We start from the raw sequence: 15,788 nt of genomic DNA on the forward strand, positions 1-15,788 counted from the left end.
CTAAGTGAATATAATTTTTGAAATGTTTTTTCATGTTACATTTTTGTTTTTGTTTTTTAGTTAAGTCGCTTGTCTTTCAGATATATGTTGAGGTACGCCTGTATACTATAAAATGGTAATTGACTCACTTTAACTTTTCTCGGCAAGGATCTGTGTAAAATGATTCAATTGTAAATTGGGCGAATGTAATATGTCGTTTCTCTGTGGGCCTTTCCCGTTTTGTACCGGAGGTGGACTTAACCAATGAGCGCAATTGGCAAACTGAAAACAAAACTGAAAGCATTCTATATTTTGCATATTTCGTATGGATGGGGGAAGTGTCTGAGCTACATTATTAAAATTAGATCTAAATCAGGAGCTTGGGGTTACATTATAAAAGAGCTAGAGCGAAATATATACACATAAAAGCCTCATTTTGTAACTCTGCGAAAACCTCTGGTTAGTCTCGATTTTTCTAGATTAATAGGTAATTTCTAAGTTTTGTTTATATAAACAAACGAAAGATAGCCAACTTGTAGAAAACATGAATCTTTTTATATTAATATATTGTATATTATCTCGTAACAGAATAAAGTTTATACTTTCTTTTTTTTTTTTTGTTTAATACAGAACGACTGGCGGTTTATGTAGTCAATAATAAATCTGAAATATATAAGATTTTCTCTTTAACAAACTATCTTAAGAGCAGACTGGCTACCTTTACGTGTTGTTATCTGATCACTAAACCACTACTTTGACGTTGGTCGATGCTTAATAAAGTTCGATTTATCGTTCAGTATGTTTAAAATTACTACCCACCCCTTTTAATGCAAATGGCTGGTTTGATTAACAGTGGTCGATATCCTGATAGAATTTTGAGTACTTTTCAGTAGCTTAAATAACTATCAAATAAAAAAATATATAAATAATAATAGTGTCTAAATGGGTGCAGTTATATATATCAAACACTTATTAAGCGGCAATTGTTCATTTGATAAGTGACGAAAAGTCAGGAAAGTGATCAAGAAACACAAAAACTTCTGTAATTTCACATACAAGTGATTAAATCATGTAAGTTGTGTAATCATCAGACATGTCAGATATTGGTTTCAATTTTTGGCAGAAGGCCAGCAATTTAAGTGGAGGGGTTAAGTCGATTACATCGACCTCAGTGCTCAACAGATACTTGTTTTATCGACCCAAAAAGGATGGAAAGCAAAGTTGACCTCGGCGGAATTTGAATTCAGAACGTAAAGACGGATGAAATGCCATTAAACATTTTGCCGAGCGTGCTAACAATTCTGCTAGCTCGCCACCTTAGACATGTCATATACTGTTAGTTAATTAGCAACTGTGTTTTAAACAATGGCATGTAAAGAGACAATGGCACTTAGGGAGCTAGACAAACATTCACAGGAGGAATATTGGATGGAGTAGCTACCCTTTAGGATCAAGGATGGCTCCAATTAAGGGTTATGATTAGGGAAGCTATGCGCATTTCCTTTGCCTTTGTGATAATGCTACTGTGCCAGTCTTTGAGTAGGACACATTCCTGCATAACTTGATTGATTATCCAGGTGATAATATTTTCAACTCACCAGATATTTTGAGCACTTCTGCAACTGTCTCTTTTGGTGTCCTTCACTTTATCTACCTTGCTACTTTCAACTTGAATTGCCAGTCCTTCTGTAGCGTCAGTATAATGTATACCCTCTTTATCACATGCATTCTCCACAGTCAAGTCTCTCATAATAGAACTTCCATGCCAGTTTTTCGTTCTACATATTTGTTGGCATTCCAGATACGTTTCTTATCAATGACGTCTCTGTTCTCTTTCACCCACTACCTCGCAGTTCTGAGCACTTCATGCTTCTGATTTTTATGTTGCATGACATGCACAAATCTTTTCCTTTCTGCCCACCCTTAGCCTAAGATATCAGTTGCCTAGCTGCTTAGCCATTTGATAATGCTCCCCTACCATCTTTCTTACCTTCCAGTTTTTCAAATTTGTCTTTAGCCTTTACTGCCCTATCAACTGTATCATTTCATCAGCACATTACCTTAAGCAAGTTATTGCATTGAAATTTCCAGTTGTCATCTATGCTACAGATGCCTACATCTTTCTCCTAACAGTCATCAAATGTGTCAAAATTTCTCTAAACCTATTCCCAACTGCAGGATCTTTTAGTTCCTCATTTAATCTCACCGTGTAGTACCTCAAATAATATCTTGTTACTTTCACTTAAAAGTAGAATATGGTACGTAGAAACTCAGTGAACTATACACACACATATTTCTGAAAGTGTATTTATCATGGTGTATCCGAAAATTGCAGATCAATGGACAAAGATTGATAGAATGCATACTAGGATCAATATAAGCAACAACAACAACAAAAAAACCCTCTTGGACACTACCCCAGCATGACTGCAATACAAAGAATGGAATCAGTAAAATAAAATCGTTTGGTGGATATCAGAAATCCATTTATAAGTAAATATTAAAACTGTCGTTTATTTTTGTAGGTGGTGGGGTGGGGGAACTTTTTATTCAGAAAACTTACGATGCATAAAACCAATGAAACCACAGCTTTGGGTGCACTAGATAATTTCCGACTCTATTTTATAGGAACACTTACATATATTCACACACACACAAACGTCTGTGTGTGTGCGCGCGAGAAGAAATGAATATTAATTTTTTCATTTTAGACAGTCAAACCGAAAGAATGCTTACATCACGTAGAGCTGAACAAAAATAACGCGGCGCTTTCACTTTACCCAGTAGCTTTTTGTTTTGCAAAAACTTTTATGCAGTATGTTTCAATTTCCAACCATTGCCTTTTTTTTTATCAATCCCAAAGGAATGAAAAGCATAGTCGAATCCGAGATGATACTGCATAGCATTTGCCCACCATCCTAAGGATTCTACCTATCCACCACTGTCAATATCGAGCAGACAACTATTTTAAAGACGAGCGGTTAGCTAGTCTTGGAAATAATATCGTACAGTTTGAAGTTAATAAGTCAATCATTTGTTATTTGGTAACTAACCGCATCAGTCACGTGATACGGTTTTCGAATTCCACAGACTTTAAGTTGTAATTTTCGAATTTTTGGTAGAAATCTATGCAAAGTATTGCAACTCCTTCATCTTGTGATAAAATAGAAGATGATCTTGAATTTCTCGGAGAATTAATAACGTTAATAATAAAAGGTATTTATATAAATTTTCTTAATCATATTAATTATGTATAACAAAATTTCCGGTAAAATTCAAATATGATATTTGGATTTCTGTTCAGGTTTCCCGATGAAATTTCTGGACGTGACATCACACCAAAAAAACTTCATTGTCTTTAAAATAACCTTAGTAAATTCCGTTTCGTTTGAGAAACTAAATTTATCGCTTTCATTGATCATCTTTTTCTGGAAATGCATTCAATATCAGAACTCTAGTTCATTTTTTCCATCAAGCTAATCACGTCTGAATTTTAATGGCTTTATTTTCCTCGAATAAGTGTTAATTCCAGAAGTGAGAGTAACATGTCACCTCTTAGTATATTTATTTCTATGACTCTCCCCTACTTGTTTCAACGAACGAAAACTTTCGCTACGAAACTAGGGCCGTGAAAATAGAATGTTTTTTTTTTTTCATTTAAAATACTTCGCTAAGTAAATCATCGATCTGACTAGAGATGTAGCTAACTAACCCTCCATTTATCTAATACTATCAGCCTATTGTAGAATACTCTAGCAAATTAATGAAAACAAATTCACACACACACACACACACACATATATATATATATATATATATATATATATATATATATATATACACATACAGAGAGCGGGGGGAATGAATAATTTCTGATTTTTTTCATAACTATTTCTACAAGCTCGAAATCATTATATTGCATCATCATTGGGGTTAAAAGTCAGTCAGCATAGTTGTTAAAGTTGAGAGTTTGAAACATAGTCAGATGGCAGGTACTTTTTCAAGAAATTTTTCCTCAACTTGACCCGATTGCAATTGAAGTTGTTAATAAAATATCTGGATAATTTTTGATGTTTAACAATCAATATCCTTTTCTCTGTTGGATTCCAAGTCAATCTTTTCCCACTGTAATGTTTCATTTAATAACTCTCAAAAAAATGTTGTCTAAATTGGGGCAGAATGAGTAATGATTAATGTTAATAATTTCTTCCCTTTAAATGCATGGTGCGTAAATATATCAAGAAAAGAGTCATTCCGGTAGATCTCGAAGAAGCTACAGAGAATATTTTATGCCGAGTTTTTAGATTTCGTGGAGTTTCGTTAATTTCATCTCTTTCATTTGACATAAATATTTTTAATTTTTGTTGCATTTCTGATCTTAATGATGTTTAGGGATGGATATTGATGTGTATGAGTCTTTTTTTCAAATGTAATTCTGAAGAATTGAAGAGAGATTTACCTTATTATGCCTTACTCATTTTGCCCCAGCTAAACTTGTCTTTTATATGCTCAAAGAGAACGGCGGTATTTAATTTTATGAAATAGTGTTCTGAATATGTTATAGTGTTTTCACGCATTTAAAGAAGGTCATTTGCTTAGAGTTTTTGTAAAGTAGGAAACATTTGTAGAAAAATTTTTTTCTCTCGAAGTCAAAAAGTCAGTAAATTTTATTCATTCTAGCCCACCCCCTATATATTCTTTGGTAGAGATGGACTATATGTAATCTGAACCTTTCCCCCACTTATTTATTAATTTTTTTTTACGGAATCCCACGTTTTAGGCTATGGAGATTCCGATTCTGAAAAAAAATTTTTTGAAAACTTTCAATTACCCCCCACCCCCACCCCCACCAAGCAGGCTATTTACATGATCTCAAAAAACTAGGGTTAGGTTAGGGTCAGGGTTAGGGTTAGGGTTTGAGTTAGGGTTAGGTTTACCCTGTGGATCTATATAAAAACCGGGGTGGGGGGAATCGAAATTTTGAAATTGAGATTTTTGAAAAATTTTTTTCCAGAATCGGATTCTCCATGGTCTGAAACATAGGATTCCGTAAAAAAAACAAAATTTAAAAGGGGGGGTATACCCAGATTACATATACTCCATCTCCACCATTATATTCATCATCGTCGTTTAACGTCCGCTTTCCATGCTAGCATGGGTTGGACGATTTGACTGAGGACTGGTGGACTAGGAGGCAACACCAGGCTCCAATCTGATTTGGCAGGGTTTCTACAGCTGGATGCCCTTCCTAACGCCAACCACTCCGAGAGTGTAGTGGGTGCTTTTACGTGCCGCCTATTATAAGATTGTAAATAAAACGTGAAAATCAGACAAAGTTGGAATTTCTTTGAGTAATATACGTATATATATATATATATATATATATATGTATATATATATATATATATATATATATACACACACACACACATACATATATATTTACATTATATATATACAGATAAAGGTATGGAGTGCTCACCATCACCAGTCTGATAATAGCAAGCAAGCTGAAATTTCAAAGTCACCGTCAACCTTTTGAAACTATCAATAAATATGTACTCTATGACAAAGTATTGAGTAATCCTTCAGTTTAATGTTAAATTCTCTTTATATTGACATAAAAACAAACGCACACACACACATATATGAGACTGATAGAATAAGTACTAGGCTTAAGGCGACGAGCTGGCAGAAAAGTTAGCACGCCAGGCGAAATGCTTAGCGGTATTTCATCTGCCATTACGTTCTGAGTTCAAACTCCACAGAGGTCAACTTTGCCTTTCATCCTTTCGGGGTCTTAAATTAAGTACCAGTTACGCACTGGGGTCAATGTAATCGACCTTGTTTGTCCCCTCTATGTTTAGCTCCTTGTGGGCAATAAAGAAATGAGAAATGTTAGCATGCCAGGTAAAATGCTTAGTGTTATTTCGTCTGTCTTCACGTTCTAAGTTCAAATTCTGCTGAAGTCAACTTTGCCATTCATCCTTTCGAGGTTGATAAATTAAGTACCAGTTGCATAGTGGGGTCAATCTAATCGACTGACCCCCTCCCCAACATTTTCGGGCTTTGTGCCTGGAGTAGAAAAGAATAAATTCTAGGCTTTAAAAAATAAGCCCTGGGGTTAATTTGTTCAACTAAAACCTTTCAAGGTGGTACCACAGCATGGCCACAGTCAAAATGACTGAAACAAGTAAAAGATAAAAGATATATATATATAGAGAGAGAGACAGACAGATAGATAAAACATCATTGTCATTGAATGTCTATGTTCTATACTCGCTTCAATTAGATGGTTTCACAGAATCCAAGGTGGTCCAATGACTACATCATACTCCAGTGTCTGCATGGTTTCTGCAGCTCAATGCTCTTCCTAATGCCAATGACTTTACAGTGCATACAGGGTGCTTTGTTCATGCAGCCAACACTACTGAAGTTGGTGTGTAGCTTGCAAGACTAGGGGGGGGGGGCAGCAAATAAATATACATATGAGGTGGTGGAGCACAACCTTCTAACATTGGGCCTCACAGAGGCAATGACAAGCAACCGAGACCTTTGGAGATATGCCATTCTTGTGAAGACCTGTTAAACTGAGTGAAATTGTAGTCGTGGCTGATGCCAGTGCTACCTGACTGGCATCCATGCTGGTGGCACATAAAAAGCACCATTCAAGTGTGGCTGACGCCAGTGCCACTTGACTGGCTCCTGTGCCGGTGGCACATAAAAGGTACCCTCTACACTCTCAGAGCGGTTTGTGTTAGGAAGGGAATCCAGCTGTAGAAGCCTTGCCAAGTTAGATTGGAGCCTGATGCAGCCTCCCAGCTTGCCAGTTCTCAGTCAAACCATCCAACCCATGCTAGCATGGAAAGCAGACATTAAACAACGGTGGTGATGATGATTTTATATATATATATATATATATAAATTTTCAGGATACAATAGAATCAAGGTGTTTAAATAACGGATACACACGTGCTTACTAAAGTTAATATGAATTTGTCCCTCCATTCACAAATATTGACCAAATACACAATGTATACACGAAATCACACAAGAGTACACTCCAGCACATATTCCACAGTCAACTATAGGCTCACGATCCATCCTAGGAAGGTTCTGAGTGTGGTGAAGTATAAACAATAACACAAATGGGTTGAGGTTCACTACAGCTATTTCAGACGTGCTTTTTACTAATGAACAAAAAAATTATATTGTGTAAAAAAAATGTTTTCTTCGGGTGAATTAAGAGTAAAATTTAACATTTAGGATTTTTTACATAAATAAAACATAATGCATATTGACCCTCCCATTTTGGTAACAGCTGAGAGAGTGAATAGAGAATGCTATTTCAAGGTAAATATACATGGTAATGAACTAATGGATTTGTTTAAGGGATTGAAATAGAGGAAGGGTAGAAAGAGAAATACAAAGGGAGAAAAAAAAGAAAGAGAAAAGAGGAAAAAGAGAAAGAATCTCTCATCCACTTAAAGGATGTCAAAGGATTTCAAAGGTCCAACAGTCAATGGGACAAGATGGTCGACCATCATAAACAAGTGAATGAAAGATTGTAAATAAAAGATAAGGTACAGTAAAGATGATATGAAACTCCATCATAAGATGTACCCGGTGTAAGCTATGGACACATAAGAAGTGCAGCAATATCAAAGGAAGGTTAACAGGGAAATAATTTTTGTGTGTGGAAGGTGCACAGGTACAATTAACACTAGAAATGTACAGAAAATAGACTCCATCAAATGCCAGGAGGGAAAACTAGAAGTAGTTGATAGCTTCTATTATGTAGGTGACCAAGTCAGTAGCTGGGATGGATGCTCTGAGAGCATAGCTGCTAGAATAAGAATAGGCTGGGTAAAGTTCAGAGAGCTCCTACCTCTGTTGGTAACAAAGAGCTTCTCTCTCAGAGTGAAAAGCAGATTGTATGATGCCTGTGTATGAACAGCCATGCTACATGGGCTGTGACCGCCAAGAGCATGTGTCGGCTTGAAGGAAATGAAGCTAGTGTGCTTCACTGGATGTGTAATGTCAGTGTACATGCACAACAGAGTGTAAGTGTCTTGAGAAAAAAGTTGGACAAAAGAGGCATCAGATGTGGTGTGCAAGAGAGACAACTACACTGGTATGGTCATGTGTTGCGTATGGACGAGGACAGCTGTGTGAAGAAGCATCACACCCTAACAGTAGAGGGAACCTGTGGAAGAGGTAGACCTAGGAAGACATGGGATAAGGTGGTGAAGCACGACCTTCAAACGTTGGGCCTCACAGAGGCGATGACAAGTGATGGAAATCTTTGGCAATATGCCATGCTTGAGAAGACCCATCAAATCAAGTGAAATCATAGTCATGGCTGATGCCAGTGTTGCATAACTGGCACATAAAAAGCACCATTCAAATGTGCTTGAGAAGACTTGTCAAGACAAGTACGATTGTAGTCACGACCAATACCAGTGTTACATAACTGGCACGTGTGCTGGTGGCACATAAAAAACACTCACTACATTCTTGGAGTGGTTGACATTAGGAAGGGCATCCAGCTGTTAAAACTATGCCAAATCAAACTGGAACCTGGTACAGCTTACCAGTTTTCAGTCAAACTGTCCAACCCATGCCAGCGTGGAAAGCAGATGTTAAATGATGATGATGATAACAGCAAATGGGTCACCAAGAATAGGCTATAAGTAGAAAGCATTTATGCAAGCAGAGCAAACAACACACACATACTCATATACTTATGTTTTTGAGTCAGTTTATGAGCGATTTTTGTTCACAAGTCGGTAAGTAGGGAATTCTATGTCTTCAACATCAATTTTCTCTGAGGGCACCAACTAAACACTTCATGTGTCTCATATAATGGTAATCTACATTATCTGATAGGTATTTGTAGAAAATTTTATTAAAAGATCTTCATTTTTCTGTATGTTATGAGGAAACAAAGCTGACTTGTATGAATTTACCTAAATTCGTCTCCCCACCCATGGAAAAATGTTTTTCAAAAATTCACAAATGTAATCAGAATCTATATCATCTGAAATGCATTTATAGAAACTTTCATTAAAAAATTATCCATTTTTCCGGAAGTTATGAGAAACAAAGTCATAGGGGCCACACTTGTGTAGGTATACCTTGAAAATTTTGGAGAATATAAGGGTTGGATGCAATGCTTGAGGGTATTTGAAAGACACTGTCATGACTGGTGGCCTTGTTGGTTTGAAGCTAGTGAAGGTACTCTTGCACTTAGCTATGAATGTATACAAGGTTGTATACCTGGAAGGATGCAGGGATAAAACTGTAAGAGATTTGCCAAAAACAAAGTGTGTGCAGTGTGGAGTTGGCTGCGAAGTAAATGAAGGTGAAAGCTTTCTCTTGAAGACTAAAGAAAAGGCCGGTGGAAATGGAAGTTTTACAATTACTTAGAAGTAAACATATTCTTATTCAATACTCTAGTTCTTTAACCCTTAAGAACGTCTTTTTATACATGCTATCTCCCCACTTATATAGTTTAGATAAACACATAAGTTCTGTAGCAGTATAGATGTTAAATCAAATCATTTCCTGTAAAGCCATCCATCTGAGATCACTTCATTTTATCCTGACCTTCAGTTATTCTATTTAATGATCTCTTCATCGTTTATTATCAACATAAAATTTTGAGACATTATTAAAAACTTTGAGTTTACATTTATCGAAGAATGTGTTTAATAGCGAAGGCATTAGCAGAGAAATTGAACATTTTACTGAAGTTATTTAGCTAAGCTAATTTTCACTTTCTATGTGGTGATTTTTAAAGTCCACCCTCTAATTTTACAGCTAAGTGTATACAGGAGCCCCTTGAGTCAGTTGTTTTCATTGGTTGAGAATTCCAACTTCCAAACAAAAAGTGAAAGCTCTTTTCTTTTCTTCCTTTGAAAATATTCTTTTTTAACTCTAGACACAAGGCCGAAATTTTGGGGGAGGGGGCCAGTCGATTAGATTTACTTCAGTACTGGTACTTAATTTATCGAACCCGAAAGTTTGAACGGCAAAGTCGATCTCGGCGGAATTTGAACTCAGAACGTAAAGACAAACGAAATACCGCTAAGCATTTCGCACGCCGCCTTCTTCTTTTGAAAATATTGATAACTGAATGCTTCTGCGGTTACACACCCCATACAAATCGGTAGTCGGGAATTCATCCTAGCAAACACTAAAAGTTACTAGGTTGGCATCCTGTTATTTTCCACTGAATCGTTATTGTAGTACAGTGGTTCCCAAAACTTTTATTTAAATGAGTTTTCCCACGTACCCCTTTTAATATGCTTATCCTAATAATAATAATAATAATAATAATAATAATCCTTTCTATTAAAGGCACAAGGCCTGAAATTTGGGGGAAAGAGAGTAGTGGATTACATCGACACCAGTGTTTCACTGATACTTGATTTATTGATCCTGAAAGGATGAAAGGCAAAGTCGGCCTCGGCGGAATTTGAACTCAGAACGTAAAGACGGACGAAATTCCGCTAAGCTTTCTGCCAGCTTGTTCAACAAATAATTAAAACCTATACAACGATACTATTATGATTTTTTTTAATGGTGATTTGACGCCTTGTTTAATACTAGTGCGTAACCTTGGGTGCATTTCACGGGGTTCACTCAGTTGCAAACATTCAGACCACGTCTCTGAACTGGAGAGAAACTCTCCTCATCAAACTCGGAGGGTCTTGAATGGGGATCATGGGTGATGCTATTTCTCCTCTAAACGGTTTAAAAACAAAAACTTTTGGCAATAGTTAAACGACTTTTTCTTTTTCTTTTTTTATACTGAACAATTCACATTCTTGATTACATTGATACTTAGTGAAAAAGAACATAATTTACAAAAGTAAACAGTAAGAAAATGGAAAGGAAAAACAAAAACCAAAATAGAGGAAGAGAAAGAGTTAAAACAAAATCTATAAATAACCAATGGAACTAGAGGCGTGAACATTGTTTCACTTATACATCGTACCAATGGACAGTGGTGTTATTCTCTAAATTAATAATAAAAAAAAGAGAAATCTAAAACTCCTCAAAACAGGGAATCATTACGTGGATGATGGCGTGGTCGAAGCACGAGAATAACTAGGCACCCTCCTAAGCATCATCGGATACTTCAGTGAAGCCTCCTTGTTCAAATTCTCCCATAACGTCTCTATAGCCACATGTTAAAAAACCTAATTTATCGACGGATTACGGTAATTCGCTCCGAATTTTCGCGTTCATTTCCCTAGAAATTAACGAAATTACAAGCATTTAAAGTTATGTAATTTGAACCAATCGAGTTATTCGCTTTAGCTACACTGTGGATGAGAATTTGAGTTGGTTGAAAGTTAACAAGATCCCATTTAAGTTTGTTATATGTAACTTACTTTTCGGCAGCTCGCAAGAAAAAGTACTTTAGCACAGCTTCTGAACAACACAAGTCACACCAACTTTCTTTACCAAATGCTTTGTTTGTTTAGTTACTACAACACGGACGATCAGTTGGAAATTCCCACAACTCGCACACAAAACATTGCGGTATTTTTTGTCGATTGTACGTCATACTGGGGGAACTTTGAAATACACACACATACAAACATACGTTATTAACGGGAGTTAAACAACCTTCCTTTAAAAAATTATTCCAACTAAAAACTAAATATCATCCTCGCTCGTTCTGCCAGAAATAGCAGTAAATTTCCCTTCACACACTACCATCTCAAGAAAAGGAAGAACACATAGGACATACACACACACAAAGACAGCTGAGTATCCTGTCGTTGCCGAGTAATTTCCTGTGGCCAACTTTCAGAATAGCACACCCACACAAAACGGATTTTCTCCGTTTTGACGGGGATTTTCCAATTTTTTTCCCAGCCCCCTTGCAAATGGGTGGGGTAGGGGAAACTTTTTATGAATTCTCCGCTTCCGGACCGACTTTGTCCAATTTGTTTGTACTACACACTTAAAAACAATGGGAAACGCCTACTAAAGAAAGAAAGAAATGAAAATTTATGAATTTTTTTCAAATTCACCTCCCCCTTTCAGTACCGATTTAGCCAATGTTTTTGTTTTTTGTACTACGCACGTAAAACGATGAGAGAAGCTTTGGCGGTTAAAATAAATTTGGAAATCAACGATCACCATTACAATCTCCTCTTCCTTTATTTTCGAAAAAGAAAATGAAACGTAATAGAAAAATAATAAATCCTAAAATTTCAGCTTCTTATTGAAATTTTTTTAAACTATAGTTTTAAAATATGTGTGTGTGTATAAAGGAAAATCATATTTACTGACAGAAAAGAAAAAGAATGCTTTGATATAAATTCTCTTTTACATACCTTTTTTAAATCGATTTATCAACCTAATGAAATTTATTTCACACATCCATACACACTCACTGACAAACACACACACACACTCAGCATGAGTGATATGCTTTTTTATATATAATATTCTTTTTTAACCTACAAGGCTTCGCCTGTCGTTTTTAAGGACATAGGGCAAAAAAAAAAAAGAAAAAAAACATTAGCCAAAATCAGTACTGAATGGACGGAGTTCCAAAAAATTTATACATTTTCAAAATTGTTTTTTTTTTTATCATTTTTACCGAAAAGGCAAAAAAGAAGAAAGAAAAATTGGACAAAATTAGTCTGGAACTGGGGATTCATAAATTTGCAATTTTTTTCATGAAAACCTTCCCTCCATCATTTGCAAGGGTATGGGAAAGAGGGAATGTGAAAAATTCACCAGCAAAACAGAAAATCCAACTTATATGATTGTGCAATTCGGAAAGCCCACCAAGGCATTCTATTGTGAAAATTTCCTGGCAATGACAGGATACTCAGTGAGTATGTATGTATGTATATATATATATATATATATATATATGTCATTATCATCATCATCATCGTTTAACATCCGTTTTCCATGCTGGCATGGATTGGACAGTTTGACTGGGGACTGGCAAGCCAGGAGGCTGCATCAGGCTCCAATCTGATCTGGGAAAGTTTCTGCAGCTGGATGCCCTTCCTCACGCCAACGACACCAAGAGTGTAGTGGGTGCTTTTTACATGCTACCGGCACAGGAGCCATTCAGAGCGGGGGGGGGGGGCTGGCATCGACCACACAGGAATGGTGCTTATTGCATTCCACCAACACAGGAGCCAGTCAGGTGGCACTGGCATCGGCCACAACTACAATTTCCATTTTGATTTTGATTTTTGATTTTACTTCCGCAATAGGTCTCCTCAAGCATGGCGTGTCGCCCAATGATTCAAAGGTATTTTTTAAATGGGCTGGTTATGCAACATAGGTATAGGCTATGGCTGTGATCTCACTTTACTTGCCGGGTCTTCTCAATCACAGCATATCTCCAGAGGTCTAGGTCTCTTGTCATTGCCTCTTTGAGGCCCAATGTTTGAAGGCCGTGCTTCACCACCTCATCCCATATCTTCTTGGGTCTCCCTTTTCCACAGGTTCCTTCCACTGTTAGGGAGTGGCACTTCTTCACACAGCTCTCCTCATCCATACACGGCACATGACCATACCAATGCAGTCGTCTCTCTTGCCCACCACATTTGATGCTTCTTATGTCCAACATACTAGCTTCATTTCTTTCAAGCCTACATATGTCCTCAACAGTCACAGCCCATGTTTCACTGCCATGTAGCATGGCAGTACGCACACATGCATCATACAATCTACCTTTCACGCTGAGTGAGAGGCCCTTTGTCACTAGCAGAGGTAGGAGCTTTCTGAACTTTACCTAGGCTATTCTTATTCTAGTGGTAACGCTCTCAGAGCATCCACCCACCACTACAGACTTGGACACATAGGTAGCGGAAGCTATCAACTACTTTTAGTTTCTCCCCTTGGCATGTGATGGAATCGTTTTCTGAGCATCTTCAGTGTTTATTGCCCCTGTGCATCTGCCACACACAAAAGCTACCATCCCGGTTAACCTTGCTTTGATGTTGCTGCACCTCTTATGCATCCATAGCTTACACTGGGTACATCTTATGGAGTTTCTACCTACACCTTTTCTACAGATTGAGCAGGGCCATCTACCTGAAGGGATTTGTGGTTTGTTCGCCTTCCTACTTACTAAGACTTTGGTTTTTGCAACATTGACTTTAAGGCCCTTCAATTCTAAACCTTGCTTCCGCACCTGAAATTTCTTCTCTAGTTCTGGTAGTGATTCAGCTATGAGAGCAAGGTCATTAGCATAGAGGAGCTCGCAGGGGCAGCATGTCTTGAATTCCTCTGTTATTGCCTGGAGGACTATGATGAATAAGAGGAGACTGATCCTTGGTGAACCCCTACTTCTACCCAGAATTCTTCACTATACTTATTGCCAACCCTTACCTTACTGACAGCATCCCTGTACAGCTCTTATTAACCACTCGTCTATCCCTAGTTTCCACATCGCCCACCAGATAAGGGATCAGGAGACCCTGTCAAAGACTTTCTTCAAGTCAGCAAAAGCCAAGTATACAGGTTTATCTTTGGCTAGGTATTTCTTCTGCAGTTGCCTTACCAGAAATATAGCATCAGTGGTGCTTCTACCTGGCACAAAACTGAACTGCATCTCATCTAAGCAGACTCTCTTCCTAATTAGTTGGGCTATGACCCTCTCCATGACCTTCATCACCTGATCCATCAGTTTGATGCCCCTGTAGTTATTTCTATCTAAAGCATCACCTTTACCTTTGTAGCAGCTGACTATGGTGCTGCTATGACTAGACCATAACACACACCACCAGATATTTTAAGCATCTCAGCAGTGATTCCTGACGGGCCGGGAGCTTTTCATGACATTTAATCCTTAATTGCTTTATCTACCAGGGCGCTATCGATTCGGGTAGCTGGTCCCTCGATTGGGTCAACATCTGGCAGGCTCTCCTCCTTCCATTCATTCTCCACATTCAGCAGCCTTTCATAATGGCATCTCCAAGCCTATTTCTTTGAAGAATCATTAAAAGCAAGTGCACCATCATCTATGCAGACACACTTCTCTCCTGTAATTTTCTCTCACACACTGTCTTGCAATCCGAAATACTTCAGTTCTTTGGTCCTCATTTCGCTGAACATTCGCAGACTTCTTCTTATTTGCTTCTCTCTTGGCTATATATACCTGTCTCCCAGCCTCCCTTCTGGCTATCTGGTACAGTTCCTGCTACCCGCACTCTTCCAGGTTTTCCAGGCCTGTTTCATTGCTCTAATGGCCTTATCTACAGTATTGTTCCACCACCATGTTACCCTAGGTCTGGAAGGGACTTTGCACCAGCCGCAGATTTGATCTGTGGTGCTCAGTAAGCTGTCACATAGGAATTTCCAGTTACCCTCTATGTCACAAGTCTGTGGCTCCTCCTCCCTCTCATCAAATTGCTCCGTGAGGATGTCCTTAAATCTCTGACCATGTGAAGTGTCGTTAGGTTCCAAATCCTTCTTTTCAAGATTGATCTGCTTCTTGGCATCCTTCTGGTCTCAAGTCTAAAGTCACTAATGATTAGACTATGCTGGGGGTACATTCTTCGCCAGGGAGGGTCTTTGTATTTAAGAGCAAACATGCATCCCGCTGTCTGATAACCTATCAATCAGGCTGGCAGAGTCGCCTGATTGATAGGTTATTAGGTGGCTGATAATTTGTACCTTGTCAGTGCTATGCCAGTGTTATTGAAGCTGCAGTTAAAAAATGTAAATACTTTGCATGAAACCATTGGTACTGCATTAACACCACCTATTCTATTAAAATAAATGACGCATTCATCAATGTGGTTTTGAGTACTCAC

At 37.7% G+C, this 15,788-nt stretch overlaps 2 protein-coding genes across 10 annotated transcripts in view; one reads left to right on the forward strand and one right to left on the reverse strand.

Annotated features, from left to right (window-relative positions):
• LOC106869129 (uncharacterized) overlaps window positions 1-15,788 on the reverse strand; it is a 36,268-nt gene that overhangs the window by 14,963 nt on the left and 5,517 nt on the right. The window contains exons 1-2 of one of the 9 annotated variants that reach the window (XM_014914694.3): window positions 12,336-12,482; window positions 129-261 (exon numbers count right to left, since the gene is read on the reverse strand). The exons of 1 other annotated variant lie outside the window; for it this stretch is intronic. In XM_014914694.3, the coding sequence (XP_014770180.2) occupies window positions 129-261; window positions 12,336-12,381 (179 nt within the window). In that variant the 5' untranslated portion in view covers window positions 12,382-12,482. Of the gene's footprint in view, window positions 1-39; window positions 274-1,577; window positions 1,903-11,381; window positions 11,813-12,335; window positions 12,483-15,788 lie in introns of those variants that run through there. 7 more of the 9 variants (XM_089352570.1, XM_014914696.3, XM_052968351.2 and 4 more) reach the window with 7 other exon arrangements.
• Window positions 2,025-15,788, forward strand: part of LOC106869128 (putative E3 ubiquitin-protein ligase HERC4) — a 100,472-nt gene continuing 86,708 nt past the window's right edge. The window contains exon 1 of the mRNA XM_014914692.3: window positions 2,025-3,195. The gene's annotated coding sequence lies outside the window, so the exon portion shown is untranslated. The remainder of the gene's footprint in view (window positions 3,196-15,788) is intronic.

This window comes from Octopus bimaculoides, chromosome 5 (assembly GCF_046866305.1).
Source record: "Octopus bimaculoides isolate indiv1 chromosome 5, ASM4686630v1, whole genome shotgun sequence".
Classification (NCBI taxonomy): Eukaryota; Metazoa; Mollusca; class Cephalopoda; order Octopoda; family Octopodidae; genus Octopus; species Octopus bimaculoides.